General features: G+C 30.5%; 2 protein-coding genes and 1 long non-coding RNA gene across 3 annotated transcripts; all 3 read left to right on the forward strand.

Moving 5' to 3' along the window:
* The first annotated feature begins 136 nt into the window (after nt 1–136).
* On the forward strand, nt 137–15,916 carry LOC133035585 (uncharacterized). Its single transcript, XR_009686719.1, has 3 exons — nt 137–643; nt 1,062–1,109; nt 15,676–15,916. It is a non-coding gene; the product is annotated as an uncharacterized LOC133035585 (long non-coding RNA).
* Nucleotides 15,917–16,925: 1,009 nt separating this feature from the next.
* LOC133035586 (uncharacterized) lies at nt 16,926–18,136 on the forward strand. Its single transcript, XM_061111523.1, has 2 exons — nt 16,926–17,439; nt 17,701–18,136. Exons 1-2 carry the CDS (start codon nt 17,317–17,319, stop codon nt 18,022–18,024), a joined length of 447 nt encoding a protein of 148 aa, XP_060967506.1. The 5' UTR covers nt 16,926–17,316; the 3' UTR covers nt 18,025–18,136.
* Nucleotides 18,137–21,711: 3,575 nt separating this feature from the next.
* LOC115710109 (alpha carbonic anhydrase 4) lies at nt 21,712–27,123 on the forward strand. Its single transcript, XM_030638443.2, has 7 exons — nt 21,712–21,972; nt 23,724–23,941; nt 24,428–24,534; nt 25,782–25,884; nt 26,411–26,569; nt 26,703–26,756; nt 26,927–27,123. Exons 1-7 carry the CDS (start codon nt 21,873–21,875, stop codon nt 27,005–27,007), a joined length of 822 nt encoding a protein of 273 aa, XP_030494303.2. The 5' UTR covers nt 21,712–21,872; the 3' UTR covers nt 27,008–27,123.
* The last annotated feature ends 302 nt before the right edge of the window (nt 27,124–27,425 follow it).

The raw sequence follows: 27,425 nt of genomic DNA on the forward strand, positions 1-27,425 counted from the left end.
AATTGCATTATACCATTTAGAGGCGGTTGGAAATTAATTTTTATTTTTTTTTCTGAATTACCCTATGCCGTCGGTTCCTTCATAGGAACCGACGCATGTGGTACACGAGATCATGACACGTGTACCCTATGCCGTCGGTTCCTATGAAGGAATCGACGGCATAGGGTCGATCAGAGTATATACTCTTCGACCTTTCTTCTTCCTTCCCACTTCACTCAGCAACCAAACCAGAGAGCTTCGACCAAACCCAGAAAAACCCTCGCCGCAGCCCCCTTCTCCCCACCCTATCTCCCCCATTTCTTAACCTTTTTAGCCCATTTTTTTTTAAAATCCTCCATTTTCGATACTTAATAACATACACCTAAAAAGTTTTAATTTTTTAGCCTCTTTAAGTGTCATCCGAACCCAAATAGTAAACTTTGGGTGTGAAATCCGGCCACCCATTTTTGTTGAGAAATTGTTCAATCTCAACCTCGTTTAAGGTATAAATATTGCTTCTATTCTTATTGTATTATGTATATTGTTTTATTTTATGTTTTTGTAAATTATTATTTGAGTTTTTTTATTTTATTAGTAATATTATTGTGTTTTATGTGTATAGTGTCGGGATTTTTTACGGTGGTCGTCGGATTGCGGTTATTAGGTAATAATTTATACCACAATGTATAGTATATATATGTATTTGTATATTTTATTGAATATTTGTATATAATGTGTGTATATATTGTGTGTGTATATAGTGTGTGTATATTTTTTATAAAAATAAATTTTGTAATTGTATTTTATATATTTTTTGCAATATATATTTATTGTGAATAAAATGACATTGGAGGGATTTTATTAGTTTCAAAAAAAAAAAATTAGTTTAGAAATAAAAATTTTAAAATGGAATTAGTGTGTGATATAATTTTATTTTTTTGAGATAATAGTGTGAGATATAATTGATTATATATATGTATGTATAATTTAGTAACTAAGTAACTTGTTACAATTTTTTATAACTAGTTATAAGTTATGAAATAATTAATTTTGTAATTTCGTTGTATTTCTTTATATTATAGGGGTTCGGCATAATTTTGTGTGTAGCGTATTTGGGCTTGCAATTATAGGTATATACTTTTACTAACTTTTTCTTAATATATAATTAATTATCAATGCATGTTAGTTGAGTTTGAATATCTTAAATATTCATCCGTAGTGAAGTAGGTTCTGCGAATACATGTACTGCGGTCGGATGGGTGGATTAATTTTTGTATTGTTTATCTGTTTTGTTTGTTATTTTAGGCACTTGTAAAATTTTTGGGAACGTCCAATTACAGCCGTTATGCTGCCGAAATTTCGGTAGAATTAGGATAAATCTTACTAAAACCATTCATAATATAGTTAATTATAACATAGTAATAAGAAGTTAGGTCACATAAAAAATAATAATATTCACATTTATGAAAACTTTTTAATTTTACCAACATTATAATCAACTAAACAACCTAATAACATGAACTAATGTAAAACGAAAATTTGAGTAATTTTTAGATTAATATGAATAAATTGTGTGAGAGACTTAGTTAGTTACATTGTGTAATTAGTAACTAGATATAATTAGTTACTAAATAAATTAACAAAATAAACATATAAAATCCTTCTTTTTTTATTTTTTTTCTTTCATTTGAGAGGTTCAATGTGGATTTTTATTTTTCAAAGAAAATAAAGAGCAAAAGTTAATTAAAAGGGGAAAATATTAGTTAATACCTTTATTGCTTTACCAAAAATTTTTCCCCTCAATTTTATTTATTAAAAATATTTAACATTTTAATAACATTCTAATCAACAAAACAACCTAATAATATGAACTAATCTAAAACGAGAATTTAAGTAATTTATAAATTAATATGAATAAATTGTGAGAAACTTAGTTAGTTACATTGTGTAATTAGTAACTAGCTATAAGTAGTTACTAAATACCTGAATTTTTTGGATAGGATTTTTGTTATGGATAAATCATGGATGCGTGAGGAGAGAGACACCTTTGCGATTTCAAGTAGGGTTCGATGCATTTTTAGAGTTTGCCTTAAAGAATTCTACAAATCACGATCGTATTCATTGTCCGTGTGTAGATTGTTGTAATGTATCTAAAGGGAATATTACAATGATTAAGGACCATGTGTATTTACGAGGTTTCAATAGAAGTTATACTAATTGGTATTACCATGGCGAACATTTACCTAATGATCCATATCCATTAGGAAAGCGGGGGGTAGATGATATCGAGGGTAATGATTTGGATGATTATCCATTGGACTTGCTTAACGAAGCACAGGAGGAATTTCTTAATGATCCTGAGAAATTCGATAATTTTCTTAGTGATGCTGATAAACCTCTGTTCGATGGTTGTAAAAAACTAAGATTACCAACAATGGTAAAGTTTTACAACATAAAAGCAGAAAATGGAGTGAGCGATAAATGTTTTACTCAATTTTTAGCTGCTTTTAAAGATATCTTACCATTTGCCAACTGCTTTCCGGAATCTACTTATGAAGTGAAAAAAACGTTAAATTCTATAGGATTGAAGTATGAAAAAATTCATGCATGTCCGAACGATTGCATTTTATATCGTAAGGAATATGCAGACATGAATTATTGCCCGAGTTGCGGTTTATCCCGCCATAAAGTAAACAAGAGTAAGGAGAATAGGAAACTTATCCCCCAAAAAGTGATGTGGTACATGCCTTTGATTCCGCGACTGAAACGATTATATCGTAGTGCAGAACATTCTGAAAATTTGATTTGGCATGAGACCAAGAGAGTGAAAGATGGAAAACTTAGACATCCTGCATTCCCAAGCTTGGAAAAAAGTGAACTACATAAACCCGAATTCAAATGCGAACCAAGACACATTCGTCTCGGTACGTACGCGGATGGAGTAAATCCACATAGATCTCTAAGTAGTCGTCATAGTTCATGGCCTGTCTTCCTAGTGATGTACAATCTTCCTCCCTGGTTAGTGATGAAGAGGAAATTTAACATGCTTTCTTTAATGATATCAGGCCCGCAACAACCTGGACATAATATCGATGTATATTTGGAACCATTGATTGACGATTTAATAGAATTGTATGAGAACGGGGTTCATGTCTATGATGGTTTTAAAAAAGAATTCTTTAATGCGAAAGGCCGTGTTGTTGTGGACCGTCGGTGATTTCCACCTTATAGTAATTTATCGTGCTTAAGCACAAAAGGTTACGAAGGTTGTCCGATTTGTTGCACTAACACATCGGCTCGTCGCTTGGCAAATGGACACAAGATGTGTTATATGGGTCACGGACGGTACTTGCACCGCAAATCATCCACGATAGACGGAAGAAGAAAGCATTCGATGGTACTGAAGAGGGTGATATGGCTCCTTTGCCACTGTCTGGGGAACAAATTCTCCAACAAGTTCAACTTGTAGATTTTAAGTATGGAAAGACGCAAAAAAATAAAAAAACTAATGGTTGTTTTCAAAGAAAGTCAATCTTCTTTCGTCTTCCATATTGGAAAAGTCTACTAGTTCGACATTGTTTGGATGTCATGCATATTGAAAAAAATGTGTGTGAGAGTATTATTGGTACCTTACTTGATATTCCCGGCAAAACTAAGGACGGTCTAAATAGTCGTTTAGATCTCGTTGAAATGGGTATACGACAATCTACGGCACCCGAGAAGAAAGGTGAACGTTTATATTTGCCTCCTGCTTGTTTCACTTTATCCAAAAAAGAGAAACAAACAGTTTGCAAATCACTTGCAAATATGAAAGTACCCGATGGTTACTCGTCTAACATCAAAAACTTGGTGAATGAGATTGAATTGAAACTAATGGGTCTGAAATCACATGATTGTCATGCGTTAATGCAACATCTACTTCCAATTGCCATTAGATCAGTCTTGCCAAAAAATGTTCGAGAGTGTTTGACACATGTTTGCATTTTCTTTAATAGGCTGTGCGGGAAGGAATTAGAATTGGATAAGTTAGATGCATTACATGAACATGTAGTCAAAACATTGTGCAACCTGGAAAAGTTTTTTCCGCCATCTTTTTTCGACATCATGATCCATTTAATGGTTCATCTAGTGAGAGAAGCAAGGCTGTGTGGGCCGGTGTGGGCGAGATGGATGTATCCATTTGAAAGAAATATGAAGGTACTTAAAAGTTATGTGCGTAACCACTATCGGCCAGAAGCATGTATGGTTGAGTGCTACATATCTGAAGAGGCTGTGGAATTTTGTTCAGAGTACATGGCTGGAGTTGAGGCAATAGGAATTAGCAAACCAAGAACTGACCCAGATGATGTTGATAGAGGATTAAGGGGCAAAGGGACAATGGTGACAGTGTCCAAGCTTGAACTAGATCAAGCTCAATTAGTCGTGATGAACAATAACGCAGAGGTTCAACCATATATAACGTAAGTACCTTTTGTTTGATTAACATTACTTAAGTCACGATGAACAATAACTTGATTTATCTTACTTGTTTTACAGTGACCATATAGAGTTATTACAATCAATGGTTCCAAGACATCAAAAAACAAAAAAACAAAAATGGGTTGTAGACCAGCATCATCAAACTTTCATTGGGCGGTTAAGGAATACCATTCTAGAAAAGTTGAACGAACCGAATCATAGAGTATCTGATGTGTTGAGTCGTATTGCCCTTGGACCAACTTTTGCGGTTGCAAAGCATGAAGCGTACATTGTAAGGGGTAAACGTTTTCATACAAAGTCAAGAGATGATGCTCGTGTTGGGTTTTATGCCCTAAATAAAACTCATTTCAATATAATCAGATTTGTTTATTAATATAGATCAGAAATAACATTTAATGTTGCATGGTTCACATGATTTATTTCATGATTATATGTACATAATGTATAAATTCATCTGAAACCCTTTTCACATACTTGATCCTGTTTATTGTGCCGTCAACACATTGGAAAGTAAACATGACTATGTGAATAAAGTTTCCTAGATTTATCAGACACAGGGTTTTACTGATATGATAATCTACAACAAGAGTTTACTTGCATTTGGAGAAGTGCTATGTTCTTTCCAGAGCATGGGTTAAAGTAAAGCTCAGGTTGGATGCATGGAGTATGCATCGGAAGGGACCGATATTGAACTTTGACTTAGATTTATTAAACTTACCGTAATATCTATTCAAGTCAATATCGCCTAGTTGATCCTAGATCAAATGATCTTAATCCAGATATGATTAGGCTCAATCTTGAAAGGCTATTCGTGTTCTTTGATTTGTTAGTTAAGCCTACTTTTAGGTCAGGGTGATACGTACATTTTGGGAACACGGTAGTGCAATTGAGTGGGAGCGCTATCATAAACATGGAATCTATAGCTTCTATCTGGCGAATAGTAAGCAAAGGATGATCTCCTTCGAGCTTGACCAAACGAACATAAATGGTGGAGTACTCATTTCACATAAGCTGAAATATCATTTATACGGGGTCAAGTGTTTTAAGGAATAAATACATTGTAGGGTGTAACGGTAATTTAATCCCTTTACAGTGTAGATCATTCATATAGAGGATCATTGATCAAATTAGGATTATAACAATGGATAACTAATGATGTGTCTATATGGTGGAACATATAGAGCATTCTATATACTGAGAGTGCAATTCTAAGTTCTATGCGTGGATTCAACGAAGAATTAATAAGTTAGTGAATTTTAGTGTTAAATTCTTGATCTACTTATTGGAAGCTCGGTTATATAGACCCATGGTCCCCCCACTAGTTGAGATAATATTGCTTGTAAGACTCATGTAATTGGTTTTGATTAATCAATTATAATTCTCAAATTAGACTATGTCTATTTGTGAATTTTTCACTAAGTAAGGGCGAAATTGTAAAGAAAGAGTTTATAGGGGCATATTTGTTAATTATGATACTTTGTATGGTTCAATTAATAAATATGATAAATGACAATATTATTTAATAATTATTTATAGTTATTAAATAGTTAGAATTGGCATTTAAATGGTTGAATTAGGAAATTGGCATTTTTGAGAAAATCAGATACAAAAGGTGTTAAAATTGCAAAATTGCAAAAAGCAAGGCCCAATCCACTAAGTTTAGGGCCAGCCACTTTTGTAGGAAATTTAAACTGATTTTTTCATTATTTTAATGCCATATAATTCAAATCTAACCCTAGTAGGAATGCTATAAATAGATAGTGAAGGCTTCAGGAAAATTACACTTTTCTTCTGACTTTTTCTATTCAGAAAAACTGAGCCTTCTCTCTCCCTATCTTTAGCTGACCACTCTCTCTTTTTTTCCTTAGAATTTCTAAATCCTTAGTGATTTGAGTCGTGCCCACACACATCAAGTGATACCTCAATCATAGTGAGGAAGATCGTGAAGAAATATCATCGACGAAAGGAGCTTCGGCATCAAAGATTCGGAGAAAGAGATCCGAGGTTCGGATATTGATAATGCTCGCTACAGAAAGGAATCAAGGGCTAGATATCTGAACGGAAGGAGTCATTATATTCCGCTGCACCCAATGTAAGGTTTCTTAAACTTTATATGTGTTTATTTCATCGTTTTAGAAAGTTCATATTTAGGATGTTAATAAACATACTTGTGAGTAGATCTAAGATCCTGGTAAAATAATTTCCAAAAACTGGCCTCAGAGCCATGGTAATTGATTTACTTGCAAGAAATTTGGACTTTAAAACGATTGTTTGTATGTTCTTTGGATGGTATCATGTTGTATTGAGTGTTATTTGATGATTGATTGATGATTGTGAAATTTTCGTGAAAAATAATTGTTATTTCGGTTCTGGCATTATTTTTATTGGATAGTATGGAAAAAATTAAGCAAGTTAGCCTTTTACAGAACTCAATTTGGATTTTATTTGAATTAGTTATGATTTTTGAAGATTTGACAAAATCGGGAAATTTTGTCTTGATAGTTTCCTGCGATCGCAGAACTGTCCGTACAGTTTCGAATTTTTTCAATTTTCTTCAATTTTTCATACTTTTTCATGGAATTAACTTCCAATTTTTTGTATGGTTTTGTATATATACTATTACTATTCCTAATTCAATTCTAATTATCATTTTGAATTAATTTAAATTTTTTTTTAATTTAATTCAAGATATTAGTGTAATTTGAATTTGAATAGAATTAGTATTTATCTTTTTGCTTAAAAATCTATCTTATTTTTAAATTTGATTATATTTTTTTTTAAATTTAAGGTCAGATATTTTAAGATATTTATAATATCTTTTAAAGATATTTATAATATCTTTTAAGATATTTTAAAAATATCTTATCTTTTAAGATTTTTTAATTAAATCTTTTTAGATATTTTGACCATATTTAAATTTAAAATAAGATATTTATAATCATGTAATTTTAAATAGATATAAGATATTTTGCTAATTTTTTAAATTTTGTTATTTTATTTATTTAAATTACATTTAAAAATTTGAAAAAGATATTTATTTATCTTTTCTAATTTTTTATTTAATTTTTATTTATAAAATAACATTTAAAATTTAAAAGTAGTTAGCAAATTTTTGAAATGATATTTAGGTTGGTTGAAACCTAATTTTTCAAAAATTGTAGGTTTAATTTTAAATTTTTTTTAAATTTAAAATTTTTTTTAAATTTTTTAAAAAAAAAATTTCGAAAATTTTTTATTTTTTTTTATTTAATTAATTATTTTCGAAATTAAATATTTATTTAAAATTAAATAAATCCTACATCCAACTATCCAGCTAACCTTGTTGCAGGAGTATGTGTTTTAGCTTATGTGTAAGTTTTTAAAACCTATTATTACTTGATTGCAAATAGCCATGGTTACTTTTTGCCAGATCTAATGATCTGATGGCTCCCTTGGTCAAGTTAATAATTTGTAACAGGTAAATTTTACAATCTTCTTTCATCTGTGTATGACCTAGCAACATGATAGGACCCATCCAAAGTGTGCCTGTGTGAGCCTATGTGTTTAATTTGATTATAGATACATATAGGTTGTTGTTGCTAAAATAAATTATCATAGTTCTTGATAGAATTTATTTAGGCCCATTTAGTTATTGGGCTTACTCAATGAATAACAGTTGTTCTTATTAAGGTTAAATTCCTCTCTTTTGGGCCTTGTGTGAGAGTTGGGAGCCATAGAAGTGGGTACGACATACTGAACCCAGCACCCCCTCACACAAACCACCCCAATTGTGAAGGCCCATTTGCCTGATTTGAATAACTGTACTAGGTTAATTACACTAGTTTAACCTAATAAAAATTGATTAGCAACATAATTAATTTCATTTATTTTGAAATTAATTTAAGAAAAATATAGTTTAAAGAATTTTTTTTATTCTAAGCTAAACTATATGTATTTTCTTGTATTTAATTAAATATAGAATTATAACCATCTAGATTCTTTCTGGAGCTTAATTTAAATTTTTCATTAAATATTCCTATTTAAGTTGATATTTAGTTATCTACAACTAACCAACTTAAATCTGAATATCTTTTGAATTTCAAATTTCAAAATTAAGTTGAGGAATTTTAGGCATTGGTTATTAAGATTCTTTAGATATTTTTTAAGTTAATATTTTTTTGAATATTAACTTAAAATGGAATATTTTCAAATTAAGTGGTTACAACTTAATTTTTGATATTTAATTAAATTTAAATTTGAAAATATTTAAGTTCTAGATTTTTTCTAATACAACTTAAATTAGATATTTTTTCAAATTTTGTGGAAAAGATACTTAGTCAAATAAGATATTTTCTAGATAGTTATTTCTAGACTACTTATTATTTCTAATATTAAATAGGAAAATATTATAAATTGTGAAATTAATTATTTATATAATTAATTTTGGTACAATTTATTTTAAGTATATTTTTCCTAGTATTAAACTAGAGATTAATAATTAAGCCTTCTCTACACTTAATTATTTATTTCTTGAATTTAATACATTTAATTAATTTGAAAATAAAATATCTAAGTTGATTTAATCATCATACTTAAATATTTCTTTTTCATGACATTTAATTATAAAGAAAATTATTTTTAGTTGAAATTTAATTTTTCAACTAAATTTAAATAATTTTCAAAATATATTTTTTCTTTATTTTATTAATCAATTTTTCGAAATTGCATTTCTTAAATGCTAGAATTTCGAATTTTATCTTGAAAAATAGATTAAGTTGTAAATTAATTATTTATTTTAATTAATTCTTGGATCAACTTAAATCAATGATTTTTTCATTTATTGATTAATTTAAAATAAATTGAATTAAAGTATATTATTAGAAATTGAATTAATTAGTCAAAGGAAAACCTAGATAGATGATATTTTTGCTTGAAGTATTTTTCTAGTGTATTTAATTAAATAGAAAATTAATATTTAAGTTGATTTTCATCATCATACTTAAATATTTAAAATTTTTCTTATATATTTAATTAAATAGGAAAATTATATTTTTTGTTGTAAATTAATTTTATTAATTAATTTTGGGCCAACATTAAATTAGAATAATTTTTCCAGGATTAATTTTTTATTTTAACATGCATTTTCGAAAATTGTATTCTTAAATACTTTAATTTTTCGAAATGCAATATATATTTATAGAAAATTAAATTTGAGTTGTAAATTAATTTATATTAATTTTGTAACAACTTAAATTGAATATTTTTCTAAATATTTATTGGAAATTATTACTAAGATGGAAATAATTCATCTAAGTAAAATTTATAAATATTAAATTAAAATTTATATTTAGAATTTTTCATTCTAAATTGGAAATTTTAAATAAATATATATTTAAAATAAATAAATTAAATAAAGAGAATCAAAGAAAATACAACTCACTTTAAATAATGAGCTTGATTATTATTAAGATATTCGATCTCCATTGTTGGTCTTACAAAAGTTAAATGTTTTCAATATAACCTCGAGACGCTAGACTTCGTCCCCCTATGGATGGTTATTCGTTGAACGCATTTAACACCGTAAGATTTCATTTGATAAGTGTTTTGTAAGTTTTCGTCTCTATTAGACTCTCCCCTACGGTGACTACTTAGAGATAAACTTATGAAACATGAAACAATGGTAGAAGCTCATAAAATGAGAATAACCTTGACTCTCGCCTACCGGGACAACGTTGGATTCTTATTTTGATCGAATAAAAGGTTGCTAGAATGGTTTTTATTTTAGATGAAGTCGACAACTCTATTCAATAAATGATGCTTTGACTCTCGCCTACGGGACAACGTATCAGTTTATTGAAAACCTTGGAAATTATTTAGGATTGTATGTTTTAGTATTTTCACTAGTCATTCCTACTTGCTATATGTTTATAATTTCTGAATTGTGTATGAATTTATATTGAACCATGTTAATTTCTGTTATTAAGTTGTAGTTTAATTTCGAATCTTCATTGTTGGTCTAACATGTTTGTTTTTCTAATGAGATAAATCCCTAGTGGATTTTCACCATTAGACATACATAATAGTGTAAGATCTCGAAAGATAAATATTGTATATGCGACATCTAGCTGTTCATCAATTGATGACACCTTAGACTAGTATTTTTACGATATGAAACAAGAAGATTATATAAATAAGATTACTTTGACTTTCACTAATCGAAGCATCGTTGGATTCTTATTTTAAACGAAATTATCCTAATTCCTCTTAGCTTATTCATTTCGAATTAGCTTTCAAAACATATCATTGGATGAATTGTCTATAAATCATTTCATGTCATTTTATATGACGCATATGATTATAATCCCGAAATTCTATTCCCAATTGATATAAATCCTCAATCTTAGAAATCTCCTACTTGTATGGGCAAATCTGACTTAGAGTTTGTATTAGTAATGCTGGTCCAAGAAAGAATTACTCATTATATTTGGTTGAATTTAAGTCTTTGACTTTAATTTTAGAATCCAAACAGAAATTTTCTTATATTTCTAATTCCAGATACAATACAGTTACACTTTCTCAAGTGTTTAATATCCATCTTTTATTAATGGATTCAAACTGTATGGAATATGAGTTAGGTATTCTGTGACCAGGATCCACTTGCACTATTCTAAGAACTCTTTGATGTAACTAAACCTATGTCATCAAAAGACACTACCACATTTTTTTTAATCTATGGCATTTGTATCTTGTTCATAGTGAATTTGACATGATCAATCTCTGCAAAGAGATAATATGCCTATATCCACTGAAAGTAGTTCATCTCATTCGCAGATGGATGTACATTCAGGGGTGGATATGAGTTTTTCGTTGTATTCTTAAGACGATAACTCTAGATTATACCTTTTAGCAGAGAAATTTGAAATGTTTGAAAAATTTCATTAATTTCTAGCAATGGTTAAAACCATTAAGGTAAGTGGTTAAAGATCTTGCGAACTGATAGGGGTGGAGAAATAGGTAGTAGATATGCAGTTCAAAGATCATTAAATTGATTTTTGAATTATATCCAAACTTACCTCCCCAGAAATTTCGATTTGCATATTGATGATTAGTTACTAGTCGTTGCCTAAGTCCTTCTATGGTAATACAATTTCAGAATGATGTAATGGTTGTATACTTAATGTAAATCATTACTAGATTCATGGATGACCTAATCAAAATCTTAAGAAAGGCTAGAACTGTTAACCATGGTTTGTTAGCTTTTCTAAGTGATTAGGGGTGGACCATCCCATTGTCAATAGATAAGAAAGTGTTTGTTCAAACAAATACTACTTTTCTAAGAAAATGACTAAGTCTGAAAAAACAAGTAGCAAATAAAGGAGATATTTATTCTTGATTCCAAAAGTGTTCTATCATCTTATATAACATATGATGATCCTACTGCCTCTGTTGTCTTTTCACAACCGAAGAGATCAATACCATTTAGTTTTCTTCGACATAATTCACAGTACCTTGTCGTAGTGGGAGAGTTTCTAGGAACTCACCTTCTTATGACTTGGGAGACACAAGTGATTAAAATCCATTGTGAGTTTAAACAAGTAATGGATTGTCAAGATAAGAAACTAAGAAGAAAGCCAATAGAACTATGGTTTAATCCATTCACATGGAATAACCTAAAGTTTTCTATTACAAGGACATAAAAGGAAATTTTTGTTTATAAGTCCATTCAATAGACTTAACAAAACTTCCTGTTCCTAGCATTATAGGTTTGAGTTTATCTAAACCTATGGCTTATGGTATACACAGTAATTACTTACTCTAATGCAAGCAACTTACTTTAGTAAGATGTCGAGCATTTTCTTTCTAATGGCAATCTATAGAAGCTTCACAACTTCTTAGGTATAGATTTTATTTATCTAAGGAAAAGTCTTGACTATTCCAGAAAAGATAAAGCCATGAAAGAATTTCTTACATCAACAGTGAGAGGTCTTAGATATGCTTTTGTATGCCTTAGACCAGACACCTGCTGTTGAGTGGGAGTAATGAGTAGGTATCAGATTAATCCAGGAGAAGAACATTGGAAGACAATCAAGTAAATCCTAAGATAAAGAAGAGGAACTATATGTTAGTCTATAAGGGTGTGTTTAAAACTCTTAGACTACACCATATCAGATTTCGAAATTTGCCTATGTGCTAGTAAATATTTACGATAAGATGGTGGTTACTGCGGGGGTGGAATAGTGATTTTGGAGAAGTGTAAAAACCTATCCGAAGTCTCTAGGTCTACCGAGAGAGACCGAATGTTAAAGTCGCAGGAAAGGTACTTATTCAGTCTAAGGAAAGTTCTATACATCTTTGGCACCATTCCAAATTGCCTTAAACTACTAGTGTTAATTTCCTGATTAACCAAAAGTAGTTGCCAAAGATATAGAATCCAGTATCCCAAGAGAGTAAACATATAGAGAGGAATTTCACATTATCAATGATTTTGTGATTAAGGAAGAGTAATAGTGGAGAAAAGGTTGTGGTTAATTCAACCTTTCAGATCCTATTACGAGGAGTTTACTACTACTACACTTGATTTGCATATCAAGGTGTTGAGATTATTTGAAACGCACTTTTTGTTTTATATTAGTGCAAGTGGGAGTTTGTTGGGTTTTATGCCCTAAATAAAACTCATTTCAATATAATCGTATTTGTTTATTAATATAGATCGAAATAACATTTAATGTTGCATGGTTCACATGATTTATTTCATGATTATATGTACATAATGTATAAATTCATCCGAAACCCTTTTCACATACTTGATCCTGTTTATTGTGCCGTCAACACATTGGAAAGTAAACATGACTATGTGAATAAAGTTTCCTAGATTTATCGGACACGGGGTTTTGCGATATGATAATCTACAACAAGAGTTTACTTGCATTTGGAGAAGTGCTATGTTCTTTCCAGAGCATGGGTTAAAGTAAAGCTCAGGTTGGATGCATGGAGTATGCATCGGAAGGGACCGATATTGAACTTTGACTTAGATTTATTAAACTTACCGTAATATCTATTCAAGTCAATATCGCCTAGTTGATCCTAGATCAAATGATCTTAATCCTGATATGATTAGGCTCAATCTTGAAAGGCTATTCGTGTTCTTTGATTTGTTAGTTAAGCCTACTTTTAGGTCAGGGTGATACGTACATTTTGGGAACACGGTAGTGCAATTGAGTGGGAGCGCTATCATAAACATGGAATCTATAGCTTCTATTTGGCGAATAGTAAGCAAAGGATGATCTCCTTCGAGCTTGACCAAACGAACATAAATGGTGGAGTACTCATTTCACATAAGCTGAAATATCATTTATACGGGGTCAAGTGTTTTAAGGAATAAATACATTGTAGGGTGTAACGGTAATTTAATCCCTTTACAGTGTAGATCATTCATATAGAGGATCATTGATCAAATTAGGATTATAACAATGGATAACTAATGATGTGTCTATATGGTGGAACATATAGAGCATTCTATATACTGAGAGTGCAATTCTAAGTTCTATGCGTGGATTCAACGAAGAATTAATAAGTTAGTGAATTTTAGTGTTAAATTCTTGATCTACTTATTGGAAGCTCGGTTATATAGACCCATGGTCCCCCCACTAGTTGAGATAATATTGCTTGTAAGACTCATGTAATTGGTTTTGATTAATCAATTATAATTCTCAAATTAGACTATGTCTATTTGTGAATTTTTCACTAAGTAAGGGCGAAATTGTAAAGAAAGAGTTTATAGGGGCATATTTGTTAATTATGATACTTTGTATGGTTCAATTAATAAATATGATAAATGACAATATTATTTAATAATTATTTATAGTTATTAAATAGTTAGAATTGGCATTTAAATGGTTGAATTAGGAAATTGGCATTTTTGAGAAAATCAGATACAAAAGGTGTTAAAATTGCAAAATTGCAAAAAGCAAGGCCCAATCCACTAAGTTTAGGGCCAGCCACTTTTGTAGGAAATTTAAACTGATTTTTTCATTATTTTAATGCCATATAATTCAAATCTAACCCTAGTAGGAATGCTATAAATAGATAGTGAAGGCTTCAGGAAAATTACACTTTTCTTCTGACTTTTTCTATTCAGAAAAACTGAGCCTTCTCTCTCCCTATCTTTAGCTGACCACTCTCTCTCTTCTTCCTTAGAATTTCGAAATCCTTAGTGATTTGAGTAGTGCCCACACACATCAAGTGATACCTCAATCATAGTGAGGAAGATCGTGAAGAAAGATCATCAGCAAAGGAGCTTCAGCATCAAAGATTCAGAGAAAGAGATCCGTGTTCGGATATTGATAATGCTCGCTACGTAAAGGAATCAAGGGCTAGATATCTGAACGGAAGGAGTCATTATATTCCGCTGCACCCAATGTAAGGTTTCTTAAACTTTATATGTGTTTATTTCATCGTTTTAGAAAGTTCATATTTAGGATGTTAATAAACATACTTGTGAGTAGATCTAAGATCCTGGTAAAATAAATTCCAACAGCTCGAGAGGTTCAAAATAGTGGTATACGTATCGTCGCAGAAACTATGCACTTTGCAAGTGCAAAAGATAGAAACCCTGTTTTAGGTACTATGACGTATTACGGGGTCATTGAAGAAATATGGGAGCTCAATTATTTTGCGTTCCGAATTCCACTTTTTAAGTGTTCTTGGGTTGACAACAACGTTGGAGTAAAAACTGACGAGCTTGGTTTTACTTTGGTTGATTTAAGTAAGAGAGGAAGCAAGAATGATCCATTCATCATGGCTAGCCAAGCAGCTCAAGTTTTTTACATTTCTGATCCGGCTAATGATAAATGGTCTATTGTTTTATCGACACCAGAGAGGAGGTTCTTAGAGACTGAAGAGGATGAGGAGAATGCTGACTTATGTTACGATGACTTCATTGTTGGACAACCAATTCATGAGCAACTCATGGGAATTGATCGTAACATTGAGGAAGACGACGCTGAATACATTAGAAACGATATCAATGAGGGAATATGGGTCAATTGTGATTCAGGCAAACATAAACAAAAAAAGAAAAGAAAACGTGTCTAATTGATAACTTGATATATAGCTTACTTTATATTGTGGTTGTGAATGGTCCTGAATACTTAACAATTTGTTTATGCTTTTAATATTTCATATACACTACTTGTTATATATGTAGCTAACTTTGAAGTTTGTTTGTTAATGGTGTAGACATGGCGAACTCAGAATCAGGATCTGATTCGGGAGCAGAAAATGAGTGTCCAACCACAATACCTACACGAGGGCCGACGCAAATGAATGAAATATCCAAACTAATGGATCAGGGCAAAAGAGTGGCCCTCGAAGTTAATGATAAAGGTCAATACTGTGGAAAAAGCTACGCGAAGCTCGTATCCACTCTGGGAGTCAGATGTCGGCAGACAATAGGGTTGGCTTATAAAAATTGGAAAGAAGTCAACCGTACTCGAAAAATAAAGTTTGGAAAGACATTCAGGTAAGCTATTAATTGTTAGAATTTTGATTTGTTTTTCTATTACTCCAAATGTTGACTCTAACCGTGTTTGTTTTCCTTCAAAATAGACGGGGTTCATTGTGCGGACACCTTCAAACATGATTGTCTCATCCTAGCTGGGAAGTTAATGAAAGACTTCAAGAATAGGATGACAAAAGACATCATAATGCCCGCGTTGAAAGAGAATGATCTGGGACGACTGGCACAAGTCCCTGAAAAGCACCCGGAGATCGACGCTGCTGGTTGGTGCAAATTTGTTGAAAGTAGACTAACTCCTGAATTTCTGGTACGTTAATTATATTAACACTAAGATAAACTCTTAAATACAAGTACATGTATCTAATGTATTTTTTTGGCATTGTAGGAATTGAGTAAGGTGCAACGTGAACGTTCCTCAAAAATTCAATCCAGACATCGAAGTGGTCGGAGTGGGATGGTGAACGTACGGGAAGCTGTGGTAAGTAATACTAAAAATTTAATGTGCTATAATGTGCTATACAATTTAATTGGTACTCATTTCATTGTTATAACGTTATGTAGAAAAAGGACCTCGAAGTTGCAGATCCTCCCCGCCACCGTGTTTGGATTAAATCTCGCACCAAGAGTAGAAAACTTGTCACTGATTACGACAAGGAAATTGCCGAGAAGATAGTAAGTATATATTAATCCTTAATTGAGTTCTACTCATGAGTTAGTGTATATAATTCATATACTAATTGCTTGAATATATGCGTGCATTAGGCTCAATTAGAGGAGAAGCTTAGTCGTGGACAAATTCGGGTCCGGGGCCAAAACGATATCCTCACGCAGGCGCTCGGGACACCAGAGCATCCTGGACGTGTCAGGGCTGCTGGGTATGCTATTACTTCAAATGTTATTTATTTAGTTACACAAATGAAATCGTTGCTAATTTGCATTTTATGATTTGTAGGTTCCTGACCAAGGCATCTCAACTGTTCGGCAGGAAGAAAAGGGAAGTGTCTGATGTTGTGGCTCGGCAAGCGAAGGAGATTGAACAATTAAAAGCCGAAGTCCAATCCCTTAAGCAGCAGAGGAACGCTGCCGAACAAGAGGAAGAAGGAGAGGTGGCTGGTGAGGCGTATGTTCCACAACCATACGCTCCTCAGGATGAGGTACAACCACAAAATTATGCTGAAGAGTTCATTTCCCTCAACAACCAAGGTATCCTATACAATTTTGATGACCATGCGGCCCTTAATCAGCAAGTACATCTCTGCTCTGACAACATCGACAATATTGTGGCCCGAGGGTATTTGTACGAGCATGTGGGTAAGATCAAAGTTCACTGCCAGGATTACGATGATTCACATGCTCGGATCATGGTTTCGGAAATCCTGCAAGAGGACGCTGAAATCCCAGTCCCAATTGAAGAGTTCAGATATGTTAGGGACGTGTACCAGATGTTCCTTCCTTGGCCTAAACACTTAATTTTAACAACCGAGGTAACTTCTCAACTGAAATTAATTATTAATGATTAGTGGAGTTTGAATATCTTCAATATTCATCCGTAGTGAAGTAGGTTCTGCGAATATATGTCTTTGCGGTGGGATGGATGAACAAACTACTGTTATATATGTGTTATTTGTCGTTATACAGCCATGTTCAAAATTTTTGGGATCATTCAATTACAACCGTTATGCTGCCGAAATTTCGGTAGAATTTAGATAAAATTTGATATATATATTATGTTCTGTTTTGTTTAGGGTCCACTCGCTCAACCGCCCTCAAGACGTGATGCGTCAAAGGGGAAAGCTCCGATGCTTTCTCCACAAAGCCGTGGTGCACGGGAAGATGAGTTGTTCACGGAAGAGAAGATGGCGTTGATCCCTAATTCGCTGAAATGGATGATTCATGAATTCCTAAGGCTCAAAGATAAACGTGATATAATCACAATTTCTGTCCCCCGAGGATTCATTGCACCGCGTACCCAGATCATTTTATCTGGAGAGGATTTGCAGCAGGTTGCTACGTGTGACTACATCGGCAACCAGGGAATGTTGTTTGGAATGATGTATACTCTTCTTTAATCTAATTAACCTTATATCAAATTATAGTTAAATTATTATAAGGCACTAACACTTTTTTTTGGCAGGCACATATGGGAGAGCATCAACGGTCTGAGAAAAATTTTCAAGTTTTACGACCCGCAGCTTCTCACAAAGGTAATGGGATCGGCGATGAAGAACGTAGTCGATCTTTTGACGATGCGGCAAGACGATTGGCTAATTGGTTATCATTAATGAACAAGAACCACCAAATGTTCTTTATTCCTTGGAATATCGGGTAAACTTTATTAAATTCTTTAGTGCTAATTGTTCATTTCTATATTATGTCTTCAAATTATTTTTATACTATCTTACTTATATTCCAATATAATTTTCTAGGATGCATTGGACGCTAGTGGTGGTTGCGCCAAAGAAAATTATCCATTTAAACCCTCTAAAAGGCCGCCCAATTCCCGAAGAAATAGAACAAATGATCGGAAGGTAATTATTTAATGACTTCTTATGTAACGAATTTAAATTAACTAACGAATTGAAATGCTAATATAATTTTTCCAAACAGGGCATTCATGTATATAGGGGACGCACATCAGTATCTTGGCCGTGGCAAGGAATTGCACAAGCAAACTGTCCAAGACAACCTAAAAGCCAAGAATGCGGTTTTTATGTTTTGAAATATATGACTGACATCGTCGCACGTGCCAACCCCAACCGTTACATAGAAGATCAAAAAGCTGTAAGTTTTAATTATTGATCATAGTATATAAATTTTATAATAACAAATATATAATATACATATACATAAACTAATATAAATTTTTAATTTTTTTAACAGTTTGGGGGTAAGAAGCAATACGATCCAAAAACAGAAATTTTACCACTACAGCGAAAGTGGATCGAACAATTGATGGCGGTGATTCACGGTGACGATTGAGGTTCAAAGGTCGAAGAATTTTTCTTTATTATGTAATTTTTATAGATTAACTTGTAATTAGATTTATTAACTTATTAATATTTTTAACTAATTTTACATGTTTGTGTAATATTTAATTATTTTTATGAAATCAAATTATGTTTTTACCCAAATTTAATTACTATTTAATTTAAAATGTAATTAATATATAATTAAATTAAATAAATATGTAATTTAAAATTTAAATAAATATGTAATTTAAATTAAATAAATATGTATATAAATTAATAAATATAAAATTAAAATAATATAATTAAATTAAAAAAAAATGAAAAAAACTGAAATCTGAGGAGTTTTGGCGTCGGTTCCTACGCCACATATGGCGTCGGTTATTGGCTAGGAACCGACGCCATATGTACCCCTATGGCGTCGGTTCCTAGCTAAGAACCGACGCCATAGGGGTATATATGGTGTCGGTTCAAATAAACCCTTTAGCGTCGCCCTGATAGGCGTCGGTAGCGAATTTCGCGAAAACCGACGCCTAAAGGGCTTTAAAACCGCCTCTAAAGGGTGTTTTTGTAGTAGTGAGGGCTGAACATTTAGACCCGCAAACTCGAAAACCCGGCAACCCGCCCCGACCCACTGCCGAAAAAAACCGAAAAATTAAAAACTCGTGTGGTCGGGTTGGGTCCAACCCGAAAATATTCCACACGGGTTTCGGGTTCGAATTTTAAAATAAGCCAAATATTATTTCAGGTGTTAATTCGAAACACGAAAAATTAGGCACAACACAAATTTTCCTGCTACGAAAGTCAAAACAAAAGTACAGATTTTTTATTTATTATAAAATAAGAAAAGAAAGTGTGAGAGAGAGGTTGTCTTTACCTCTGCCACCTACAAAGTAGGTCATGCTTCTCATGCCACGTGGTTGATATGCCTATTCAAATTGTTTTACTTAACAAACAAGCTTCATTAGTTTGTTTTAGTTTTTATTTTTTTTATTTTACTTTCATAAAAACAAAATGTTATTACTTGTACTTTCTATATCAGAGTGAAATAGACACAACTTTTTATTTTACTTTTCGTTTACAGTGCTGTCCAGAAATTTAAACTGTACACTATAATTTTTTTTTATGTAAATATTGATTCGGGTGTTAATCCGAACCCGACCGCAGTAAACCCGTCATACCCGACTCTAAACCCGTGGGACCCGACCGCTCAAAAATCGAGTTCGGTTACACATTTTAAACACTCGAAGTTCGAAAACCCGAACCCGACTATCCGAAAACCCGAAAACTCGACCCGTGTACATCAATGCATTTTGCCAACAAAGGTGTTCTCAGTGCATCAATGCATATTTCTCTGAATATCAGAATTACCCTACCAGAAATGAGGACACATATGGATGTTATTCACAAAATTTTTAGGAAGCTTAAAAAGATTCATAGTATACGTTGAGATTGATTAAAGCACATAAAGCTATTATTTTTTCCGCATTTTTTTATAATTGGGAGGAATTTTTATAATGGGGAGGAGTAACGAGATTTGAATTTGGGACTCCCTCTTTATAAGGAGATATGTGAAATTACTAAACTATATCTATAATGAAATAGACCACATTCTTATATGTGTATTAAGGATACTCGATTAAATTTTAATAGTTTTAATTTATATTCAAAACCAAAAAATCAATAACTCCTAAAATTAATAATCAATTAATGATTTTTATATATATTAAAAAAATAAAAAAAAACTCAACAATGAATAATTATGTATATATATTAAAAAAAAATTATTTATAAATATACACTTTCGGCTATGTTATATATGTATATATAATATAATTTTTTTTTTGAATAAAAATTAAATAAAGGAGAGAATTAATAAGAAAAGAGATAAATGTATTTGAAGTAATTTTAGACTGTCATATTATCGCCTCATGACTTAATTTTATACAAATATATAGATATAGATTTTGTAAACTCTTAATAACATTTTGGTTGTATTTTACAAAAGTTATCGATCAAACCCTATTTCAACTAAATAAAAAAATAGGCAATATATTTTTTTAAAATAGTACAAAATAGTACCCTAATTCAATTTTCGAATATTTTTTTATAATATAGTATGAATAGATGCAGAAAATATAACTAGTCTTATCTTAATACATCTATATCAGCTTATTATTAAGGCTTAGTTTGATAAAAAAAAAATTAGTTCATGATACTATTTTATACCATTTTAAAAAAAATACAATGTTTAATTTCTTATTTAACAAAATAAATAATCTAATTTATATCTTTTACAAAATACATTATCCAAAATAATATTTTCACACAAATAAATAACAATTAATACCATACAATTAATTTTAAGTGAACATGTTATTATATCTGTCTTTAATTAGGAAAATAAATTAATATGTTGCCTCAAGTAACATATTTAGTAATTAAAGCCAAAGAAATAAACCTTTTAAACGAAACATCACAAATAAATGACCAAGGTTTTTTTATTAATAGTTGTTAGGGGACACTAATGGTACTCAACACTTTCTATAAGTGGTATTTCACAATTGTTAGTGATATTCCTAAAACTATTTTTTTAAATTATATGAGACCCGATACTTAATTACACAAATATTGCTATTGAACACCAGTGGTGCCCACCTTCTATAGGTGACACCCTACAATTGGTTATCAATATTTTCTAAAAGCTATTTTTTAAAGTTATATAGGTTCAGTACTTAATTACACTAATAACAGTACGATACCAAAAAAAATACTTGACACCAATAATACATGACATCGAGGAGGGTGTTAAGTAGCTGTGGTACTTTTTAACAATTCTCTTTTTTATTATATGAATTGGATGAAGAGAGTTATCTATAAATATATGTATATTACTAGTACTACTAACACTTCTCTTCTATTCTCTTTTCTTAAACTTGACTAATTAAGAAATGGGCTTCTTGAGCTTCATCTTCCTCATTACAGTTCCTCTTATTCTCTTTTCCATTCAACCCCATTTCATCATTTGCAGAGCTACTGAGCCTGAAATTGGTTAGTTTTCTTTCAGATTAGTGCTTAAAGTTTGAAGCTTTATGGTTCTTTCTCTTCATCTTTTTTCTTTTTTTTAATTTCCATTAATTTTTGTTTCTTTTTTATTATATAAGTGTTTTGACTCTATTTTATTGTGATTCTGAAAATAGAAATCATACATTTGGATGGGATTAACACCTTTTCATATTTTTCTTTTCTTAGTATTCATACTTATTAATTTATGTTTTTATGTAATTTATGCTTAATTGTTATTAATGATTAAAATCTTTTCAGAAAAAAGGATCACTAGAAACAATATATTTCAATGAGATGTAACGATTTCTTATACATAATTATTTGTTGATCAATATGTTCTAGTTTGAACTGGAAATATTAAATATTTTTACAAGTCAATCAATAGATAAAGATGACTTTGGATTATTGTTAGATGTTGTAACAAGCTTGTTATCTAGATTTTTAAGGAGAAATGCTAAAAGGTACCAATGGTGTCAAGCACCCTTCTACGTGTCAATATCGCTATAATTTGGTATTGGGTCTCATATAATTTAATATAATAGCTTTTAGGGAGTATCGATAGTCAATCGTAAAACGACACGTCTTTAAGGGTGCTAGGCACCACTAGTGCCCAATAACAATGCTCATTTTTAAGAGTGTCCATAATTTATATTTGTCGGGCTGTTATTATAACTACACATGAATTAGCTAAGCATATTTTTCGAATGAGTGAACAACTTGTTAAGAAAATCAAATCTTATTTAGTTTGCCAATTACATGTTAGTCTGAGCTAGTAGTTTTACAATGACAATTTAGCGATTCTTTTGTGAGTGTTGCTTGAGAAAAAAATAAAGTATTAGCTTCTTTTCTTTTATAAATTGTAAATTGCAATACATGGTATCAAGATAAGTAATGTTAAAAACACAAAGTACTAATTTATTTTTTTAAATCTGTTGAATAATAATTGTGACACACTTAAATTACACACATTATATACATGTACCTAGATGTGTCTAGCATTACTCAAAACACATATACAAAATGAAAACATTGTTACAAGCCACCACTAATATAGTGTTGATATGATATTTTATAAATGATTAATGATATTATATAATAATTATTAAATTAAATTATATAAGACCTTTTGGTTTGGTGGAATGTAGTGGTAATAGTAATATAATGAGATAAGAATGGTAATAAGAATCGTAATAGTATTGCAAACCAAACAATGTAATAGTAATCATAATTCTATTACTATTATAATAAAAGCATTGTTATTGGTCACCAGTAGTACCCAACATTTTTTGTAGGTAACGCCTTATGATTAGTTAACGATATTCTTCAAAAAAATATTTGTTTAAATTACATAAGATCCAATACTTAATTACATATAACACCGAGAAAAGTGCTTAACAGAAATAATACATTTTAACAATTCTCAAACCATAAACCAAACATGACCTAAAAGTGATATGGCATTTCTTTTAGTATTTCTCTACCAAATAAACATATTCTCCTTTTTTTAATTAATAAGTTTCCAAAACATTGCAATACTATCATTGCTTTTTGTCTGAAAAGTAAAGATTCTGTTTGCCTAATGTCTTTATTTCAATTTTCTTTCACAAAGAATCATATAATATATTTACACTTTCTTATGTCTATACCTTTTATACTTGGTCATTCTCATTCAATCATTTTGACATATATAATTAATATCAAAGAGTATGGATGAGAATTTATTTATGGTGTAACAGATAATGAGAGCCCATTTTCTTACAATGAAGGAAGTGGTAAAGGACCAAAGAAGTGGGGTCACATTGACCCACATTGGAAAATTTGTAACAATGGAAAATTACAGTCTCCCATTGATCTTCTTCATCAAAGGGTTCAAGTTTTTCCCAATTTAGGGAAATTGAAAAGAGATTACAAACCAGCTCCTGCCACTGTCATGAATAGGGGACATGATATTACAGTAAGCTTTCTCATACAAGTCTTTTAAATAACATTTACAATATGTAACCAAATATGTACTGAAATAGTTTTCGATACATTATTCTTATCACATTACATTACTAATGTTACTATAACGCAATACCGATATAGTTCAGATGATCAGGCATGTGTTTTCTTCCCGTAAAGTTTGACAAAACAGTAACATTAACACTAATGCTATAAGTTCTAAGAATCAAGTTTCCTCTTAGTGAGGGACAGAACTAGAGTTGAACTTTAGAGAGGGTCAAAAAGAAAAAATTTAAATTAAGGTGGGCTAAACTATAAATTTCGAAGAATATAAGAATAAAATGCAAAAAGAATAATTGTGAGAGGTAAGTAGTTTTTTTTTTTTTTTTGAAACATAGAGAGGTAAGTAGTTCAAACTCTATTCAAGTATTTTTGGATACCTACATAACAATTGTAATAATTTCGTGTTTATTTATAATAAATTGTGTCATTTTTTCAGGTAAAATGGAAAGGCAATGCTGGAAAAATTAACATTAATGGGACTCATTATGAATTATTACAATGTCATTGGCACTCACCTTCTGAACACACATTCAATGGATCAAGGTTTATTTTTATATCTCACCATAATAATAATAACAATAATAATAATAATAATAAGGTTAATTAGGATTTTTGTTTCCTGAACTTTGACATGTACCAAATCATATATTTTGAATTTTTAAGGTTGTTAAAAATCTCTCCTGAACTAATGAGATTGTTGGATTGAATGATTTTTGTCCAATTATAGTAAGAAACGTCTAACATAGATGAAAGTTCAAGTGGTATGATTTTGTACATATAAAAGTTTGAGGGGGCGTGATTTAGTAGATATCAAAATATGAGGAACATAATTTAGTAAATACACAATTATCAAAGTGGTAAAATTAAATGAAATTGGACAAAAATCTTTAAATCCAACAATTTCAATAGTTTAGTGAGAATTTTTAACGGTCTAAAAAGTTGATAGAGCATAATTTAGTACATATCAAAATTTAGGGGACAAAAATCTTAATTAGCCTAATAATAATTGTGCTTGTTCCTTTCAATGGTGATTTTATATGGGCACGTTTGATGCATTTTATAAATGCTTGGGATTGGATTAAATTAGCCTTTTTCATGTTTGGAAAAAATTTAGATTTAAGATGGATTGGATAATACTATCCTTTTATTATTTTTATACCTTTAGGTAGGGACTATTTTATCTCACAAATGGATTAACATAGTCCCAACCTTCTTTCCTTTTTTTTTAGAAAAAAAAAATACTTTTCATATATTTTAACTTTCAATTATAAGTTTAATATAATAAATTATATATAATAGTTTATATATATTTTTAAAATGATCAATGATTTTTTTTTTTAGAATATGTAATTTAAATTAAATTTCACTATAATAATTCTCTTAAAATACTCATTTTTTAATTGAACATGTGAATTTAAATTCAATATTAAATATAAGAATGATAAAATTTTATAAAATAAAAAAAATATATATGTCAATATATTTTATCACATATTATTTTATTTTCAATATTATTATTTTCATTTATAAAATATGTTTTAAATAAAAATATCTAATATTGCATATTATTTTTTATTCAATAAAAATATAATTATATTAAAAAAAAAATCAATTTATGTTTCATTTAGCCCTATACTGCACCAAACATAGCATAGTACTAAGATAATCCAGTCCAATTCAATTCAGACTAATCATACTTACCAAACCAGTAATAATTCTCTTTTTTCTTTTCTTTTTCATAAAACTTTATAATTGTTTGGTAATCTTGTTTTTTTTTTTTGTCTATAAAGGTTTGATCTTGAGCTTCACATTATTCACTTAAGTTCTAGTGGAGAGATAGCTGTTGTTGCAATTACTTATGAGTATGGCCGACCAGACCCTTTTCTTACAAAGGTAATAAAAATAATTTACCTTACATCTTTTGTATTTGTATGAAAATAGGTATAATTAGAAGTTAACTTATTCAATTTTGGGTTAACTTCTTAGCCAAGTCTCACCAATATTCAAATGACTTCATTGCAAGAAATGTACCTTTAGCAATGACAATAATTTTAGAGGTTTAAATGGGTCAAAATCATACTTAATTTTACTAGATCAAGATTGAGTTGATATATCAGGAATTTAAAGTGAATTAAACCATGCTTAGATTACATTTCACCTTAATCAAATACTTAAAACAAAGTACAAAACAAAATAATTTTTCTTTTCTTATATATAATAAAGACAAATTCATGTTAAAGCTAATATTATGTTTATAGTTATCACCTTTAATTATAAATATACATTATAGCTAACCATAATACATATATATATATCTTTTTCTCGATTTTTTTCAGGGGCGATTGTCCCTCCTTGTTTCTATGTACGATGTCATATACATAATGTATGAATTTATTGTTGGGTACCCTTTTTATGGCAGTTGTTTGAGCACATTAAATCAGTGGATCATGAAGAGAAGGATTTGGGGATTATTAACCCAGGAATCATTAAATTTGGAAGCAGAAAGTACTATAGATACATTGGTTCACTTACAGTTCCTCCATGCACAGAAGGTGTCATTTGGACTATAGTTAAAAAGGTATTTTCACTACAGAACAAATTAAACTTATTTTAAAAAACAGAACAAAATCCATTTCTCATCACTTTTAAATACTAACAGTGTTATCATTTTCAAAAAAAAAATAATAATAACATAGTGTTATAATGTACAGGTTAGAACAGTTTCAAGGGAGCAAGTTCATGCACTAAGGAAAGTTGTCCATGATGTAAGCCTTTTTTCAAAATTTACAATACATATATATATATATGTATTTAGAATTTTAATTAAAACCCAATTCATAAATATATATATATATAGAGAGAGAGAGAGAGAGAGATTTCAAATGGTTACTAAGGAAAAATTAAAATGGGTTTTTGTTGGTTTGTTTTATTTTAGGGATTTGAAGTAAATGCAAGGCCAACTCAGCAATTGGATGGAAGATCAGTGTGGATGTATACTCCAAGAGAAGGCAATTGAGTGTTCTACTTGAGTACATTTTCCCACATATATAAATAAATATATTTATATTATTATTTTGAGTATATATATTATCAATAAATATATTTGATACTATTATCCATAACAAAATCGAGGATTTTCTTCAAAGTCATTGTCGCCAGTAGTTTATCTTCTCTCTACTTAGTGCAATAGTCAATTGCGATTACGACATATTGTATTTCTTTTTCCTTGCGGAGTTAACCGATTCGGTCTATCTCCCATTTCAATCTAATTTGATTTGTTATCAATAAAAGATTAGAAGTCATTTATGTTTACATGTAGTTTTCATGTTTATGGTTAAATATGCACAAAATCTGTTAAGTCCAGTACATATAGTTATTCCTAATTACAGTAATGTCAACATAGTGGAATGTGATTGTGATTATATGCTTCAAAA

The sequence above is a fragment of the Cannabis sativa genome, chromosome 3 (assembly GCF_029168945.1).
Source record: "Cannabis sativa cultivar Pink pepper isolate KNU-18-1 chromosome 3, ASM2916894v1, whole genome shotgun sequence".
In the NCBI taxonomy this organism is placed as follows: domain Eukaryota; kingdom Viridiplantae; phylum Streptophyta; class Magnoliopsida; order Rosales; family Cannabaceae; genus Cannabis; species Cannabis sativa.

Coding starts and splice junctions, on each gene's coding strand:
- LOC133035586 (XM_061111523.1), top strand. CDS start 17,317: ATGGTTTCGGAAATCCTGCAAGAGGACGCTGAAATCCCAGTCCCAATT. Junction 17,440..17,700: donor ACTTAATTTTAACAACCGAG/GTAACTTCTCAA, acceptor TGTTTTGTTTAG/GGTCCACTCGCTCAACCGCC.
- LOC115710109 (XM_030638443.2), top strand. CDS start 21,873: ATGGGCTTCTTGAGCTTCATCTTCCTCATTACAGTTCCTCTTATTCTC. Junction 25,885..26,410: donor CAGACCCTTTTCTTACAAAG/GTAATAAAAATA, acceptor TTTTTATGGCAG/TTGTTTGAGCACATTAAATC. Junction 26,757..26,926: donor TAAGGAAAGTTGTCCATGAT/GTAAGCCTTTTT, acceptor GTTTTATTTTAG/GGATTTGAAGTAAATGCAAG.